The following is a 4,694-nucleotide window of genomic DNA, read 5'->3' as shown; positions in this document are numbered from 1 at the left end:
TGGCCTGATCCAACATTGGCGTCTCTGATGTCCTTATCCTTCTGAAGGAACGTTGTTGAGACTGATCGCTTTGGGACTCTGACACGGTGTCTCCCCTTCTCCTCCTCCTTCCAGGAGCCTGGAGAAAGAGATCTCCTTTGACTTTGGGCCCCACGGGGAGTTTTCCTACCTCTACAACCAGTGCTACGAGCTCACCACGAATGAGTAAGTCTCTGCCCCCTTGGCTCCAGGAGAAGGGGGTGGGGTATGTGACTCCCAGGCCGTGGACCGGGATGCATAAAGAAGATGGAGACAGTGGGTTTCTCCCAAATGAGGTCCTGTCGCCATGGAATAGGACCAGTTCTTCTCTCCAGGCCGGTCAAACTCATGCTAGGCAAAGTAGTTGCAGAGACCCAGGATGGTTGAATCGGGAGAGGGGAGAAGACCTTCGGAAACCGGACCTGGCGAGCTTCTCTGCCCCCTTGTTGTGACTTCCGCTTTCCTTTCGTCTCCAGTTCCTGCCTCAGGTTCTGGCCCACCCAGGAAGGGATTCAACAGCCCCACGGGCAGAGCCCCGCCTTCTCTGACCTCGGGGGGGGGAGGCTGCCAACGTCTGACCGTGGGAAGTGCTCTAGACGGAAGGCCAGATATCTGACTTGAATCCTGGTGGGGCCCGCCCGAACGGACCGCACCTGACCAGGAAGAGGAGACCTGTGCGAGGGATCGTCAGGAGATGAGTTCCCCGGGAGGGCCAACCACAGGGCGTGGGAGGCTGAGGCCCTCCCCTGATGCTGCCTCCTGGCTCTGGGAGACAGAGGCAGTGTTCCCTCTCAGCTGAGTCAGTGTGAGCCAGCTCACAGTTTTTAAGCCTCTGGCTCACAGAATTTTGTCTCCACTCAGGAAGGAGGGCTCCAGAAGAGCAAACTAATTCATGCAGTAGCCGAATTGCTTGCTCACAACTTTAATGCCCGGAGCTCACAAAGTAGAGTTTCTGTTCACAAGACTCCACCGCTTAGAGGGAGCGCTGGTCAGAGGCTGACTGCCTCCCTGAGTGGGGGGGGGGGGGGGGGGGTGTTTCCCTTTTGTCACCGTGGCTAGACAACCACTGATCGGCCTGTCCCCCGTGAACCTGTCAAATCCCCTTTTCGAGCTCTGTATCCCTGGGGCCCTCACTCCCATCCTCTGGCAGCGAATCCCACCTTTTACTCCCTCGTTGAGTAAAGGAGTAATTCCCTTTTCCCCGTCCTGAATCTTTTCTCTGCCTTATCGATGCGAGTTCTCGTTCTCCCCTCCGAGTCGTCCCCAAGGGCCTGAGCAGGGGCTCTCTGCCTGGAGGCCTCTTTGCCGGGGTGGACCCTGGCGGCCCTGCGGTTTGGTTTGGCCGTCTGGCTATGTGGAGTCTAATGGCCGTTTCTCTTCTCCGCTCCTTCCCCCAGGTACATTTATCGCCTCTGTCCCTTCAGCAGAGTGTCCCAGAAGCCCAAGCACGGCGGCTCAGAGACCAGTTTGGGGTAAGAGGCTCCAGCCTGGCTCCGGAAACAAGCCTGTGGCGACCCGGGATCGTCTGCCTCCACGGCACAGTGGCTCAGAGGCTGAGCTGTGCATCGGAGCGGTCTCTGCCTCAGCCTCCCCTCTGCAGGGATGGAAGGGCTGACCCCCCTTGCCGGGTGGCTGTACGGATCCCAAGGAAGCAGTGTCAGCTGCGCATCCGGAGCGCTCTAGAAGAGCAGAAGGGCTGTGGGGCAGGGGGGGGCGGGGTGTGTGCCGATCTTGAGGGCCGGCCACCCACCCACCCCGCTTCCCTGGCAGGACGTGGGGGTCTTGGGCTGGGCCAGAGGACGACAAATTCAGCGTCATGAAGTACGAGCACGGGACAGGCTGCTGGCAGGGCCCCAACCGCTCCACTACGGTGAGTGCGAGGGCGGGTGCAGGGAGGCTGGCCGTTTTACCCTGGCTGGGAGCCGGGAGGAAGCTGCGGGGGGGGGGGTTCGGTGAAGTGAGTGGGAGGATGAGGGAGATGCTCCAGGATCAGGCTGCGGAGTGGAGTAGTCCAGGCGGACAGGTCTGTCAGTCGGCTGCTAGCCATGGTGGCTAAAGCGAACCGCCACGTTCAGAGGCAGTCGACCTCTGAGCCCCAGAGCCAGGAGGCAACATCGGAGGAAGGCCTCGGCCTCTCTGCCCTGTTGCTGGCCCTCCAGAGGGACTGGCTGGCCCCTGTGTGAGACGGGAGGCTGGACTAGAGGGACCCTCCCTGGTCTGGCCCAGCAGGGCTCTTCTGGTGTCCTTATCAGGGGAAGGCCTCGGCCTCTCTGCCCTGTTGCTGGCCCTCCAGAGGGACTGGCTGGCCCCTGTGTGAGGCGGGAGGCTGGAATGGAGGGACCCTCCCTGGTCTGACCCAGCAGGGCTCTTCTGGTGTTCTTCTCGGGGGAAGGCCTCGGCCTCTCTGCCCTGTTGTTGGCCCTCCAGAGGAACTGGCTGGCCCCTGTGTGAGACGGGAGGCTGGGCTAGGTGGACCCTCACTGGTCTGGCCCAGCAGGGCTCTTCTGGTGTTCTTATCAGGGGAAGGCCTCGGCCTCTCTGCCCTGTTGTTGGTCCTCCAGAGGAACTGGCTGGCCCCTGTGTGAGACGGGAGGCTGGACTAGAGGGACTCTGCTTGGTCTGGCCCAGCAGGGCTCTTCTGAGGGTCTTATCAGGGGAAGGCCTCGGCCTCCCTGCCCTGTTGCTGGCCCTCGAGAGGGGCTGGCTGACACCTGTGTGACAGACAGGGTGCTGGAGTAGATGGACCCTGCCTGGCCTGATCAGGGTTCTTGTGGTTTCTTGTGTTGTTTGTTCTTCCTGGTCCAACATGGACCAGACAGGCCAGTCTCTCCCTTTTTGGGGATGCCGTGTTTGTCCTGACAGGTGGGGACTCAACTGAAACTTTTCTTGGTGGATTTTTGTCAGGAAACGAGGAGAGAGGGTCTTGAGGAGGGTTATTCTGCGAAGGGTGTGTGTGGGTGTGTGCCTGCGCACGGCGACTTCTGTTTTTAAAGATGGCCTTGGTTAGCATGTCTAGATACAGAGCAGAGGGCCCTCCTGCACCATGGCTAGGCCCCCCGGTGTGTTGACACGACACACAAAAATCCTTTGTCATAAGGAGTGAGGATATTTGAGTCTTCCTCACCGAAATTTGGCACGCCAGCAAGGTGGCTTTTCCCACCTGCAGTTTTCTTTTTCTGCCTTTGTGGGGGAAACGAACAGACCCACCTCTGTGGCTTGAAAGGAGAGTGTGGAGGAAGAGATTTGTCTGTCGGTTCCACTCCCCCTTCCAGCAGGAGAAGAGTCTACAGGAGAGGAGGCTGTGGGATCCCCTTCCTTGGGAGCAGGGCGCCCTGGGCAGGGAAGGGTCTGTTCTCACAAGGGGGCCGCGGAGGGCCTTGTGGGTTCACTTGTCAGCACGCCGGCCATCTGTGAGAGCCAACTGTGGACTGCATGGGGAGGCGTGGGGCTTTTTTGTGGCAGCGCTCACTGGAACAGAATACCAGCACATAAGAACCTAAGAGACGCCCATGTTGGATCAGGCCAATGGCCCATCCAGTCCAACACTCTGTCACACAGTGGCCAGAAATACCAGGTGCCACCAGGAGGTCCAGCAGTGGGGCCAGGACACTAGGAGCCCTCCCACTGTTGACCCCCACCCCAAGCACCAAGAAGACAGAGCATCCCTTGCCCCAGAGCCCCTATCTATACCTTGTGGCTAATAGCCACTGATGGACCTCTGCTCCATATGTTTATCCAATTCCCTCTTGAAGCCGTCCTTGCTTGTAGCCGCCACCACCTCCTGTGGCAGTGAATCCCATGTGTTGTTAATCACTCTGTGGGTGAAGAAGGACTTCCTTTTATCCGTTCTAACCCGACCGCTCAGCAATTACATGGTGTGCCCACAAGGAGTTCTTGTATTGTGGGTGTGGCGGAACGGGCCCGCATCAGCTGGCAGACCCCGCTCCGCCCACCCCTCCTTTGCGTGCCCTGGCCCCTGAAGGGGCAGTTTTTCACCACTGCCTCCGGGTATTGCTGCCACCACTGTCCCTGTCTTGGGCTCTGGTTTGGCGGGGCAGCCTCCTAACCTCCCTCTGATGGTTGCTAGGAACCCACCTCGGGGCTTCCTGGCAATCTTTGGGGCTCCCCTGGAGAGTTGGCAACTGGCCGTTTTGCCCTTGTTCTCCTCCTCAGGGAGTCCCCAACTCACTCCCAGCGTGTCCAAGCGGCTGGGGGAACTAGGCGGTGCAGAGGGACCTCTCAATGTCAACAATAAAAGGATTTATTTGGAAACCACTCAACTCTATACAGGCCTATTAATAGTGAACTGAAGAGTCAAAACAAAGGTGGATAATGAATCGCTCCCCCTCTCCCCCTTCTCTACACGGATAGGCCCTGCCTGGAGGGGGTCCGCAGGGCAGGCACACGACTTGCTCTCAATGGAGGGGGTTAGATTAGCCCCACTCCCAGCAGGGCCTCTCTGCCCGCCTCCTCCTGCAGACTCCGGCCGACGGCCTGACTGGCTCCAGGCTTCAGGCAGACCGGCCTCCATTCTCCTAGGCTGGCTTTCCCGCCCAAAAGCTCCACTATATCCAAAACAGCCCTTCCCGCCCAGGAAATGACTCTCCCTCCTGCAGCCTTCTGGGGCAGATCTCCTCACAGCCTTGATGGACTTCCTGTCCTCTCTAGGGAGCTGC

The 4,694-nt window shown here is 59.4% G+C and overlaps 1 protein-coding gene across 1 annotated transcript in view; it reads left to right on the top strand.

The window, feature by feature from the left end:
- PRKCSH (protein kinase C substrate 80K-H) overlaps positions 1–4,694 on the top strand; it is a 43,499-nt gene that overhangs the window by 35,677 nt on the left and 3,128 nt on the right. Inside the window, exons 13-15 of the mRNA XM_015412227.1 lie at positions 115–204; positions 1,416–1,490; positions 1,789–1,888. Of these exons, the coding sequence (XP_015267713.1) occupies positions 115–204; positions 1,416–1,490; positions 1,789–1,888 (265 nt within the window). The remainder of the gene's footprint in view (positions 1–114; positions 205–1,415; positions 1,491–1,788; positions 1,889–4,694) is intronic.

The sequence above is a fragment of the Gekko japonicus genome, unplaced genomic scaffold (genome assembly GCF_001447785.1).
Source record: "Gekko japonicus isolate JY-2015 unplaced genomic scaffold, Gekko_japonicus_V1.1 scaffold2711, whole genome shotgun sequence".
In the NCBI taxonomy this organism is placed as follows: Eukaryota; Metazoa; Chordata; class Lepidosauria; order Squamata; family Gekkonidae; genus Gekko; species Gekko japonicus.
Note: the sequence above shows the minus strand (reverse complement) of the source record. Positions and strands in the feature narration are given on the sequence as shown.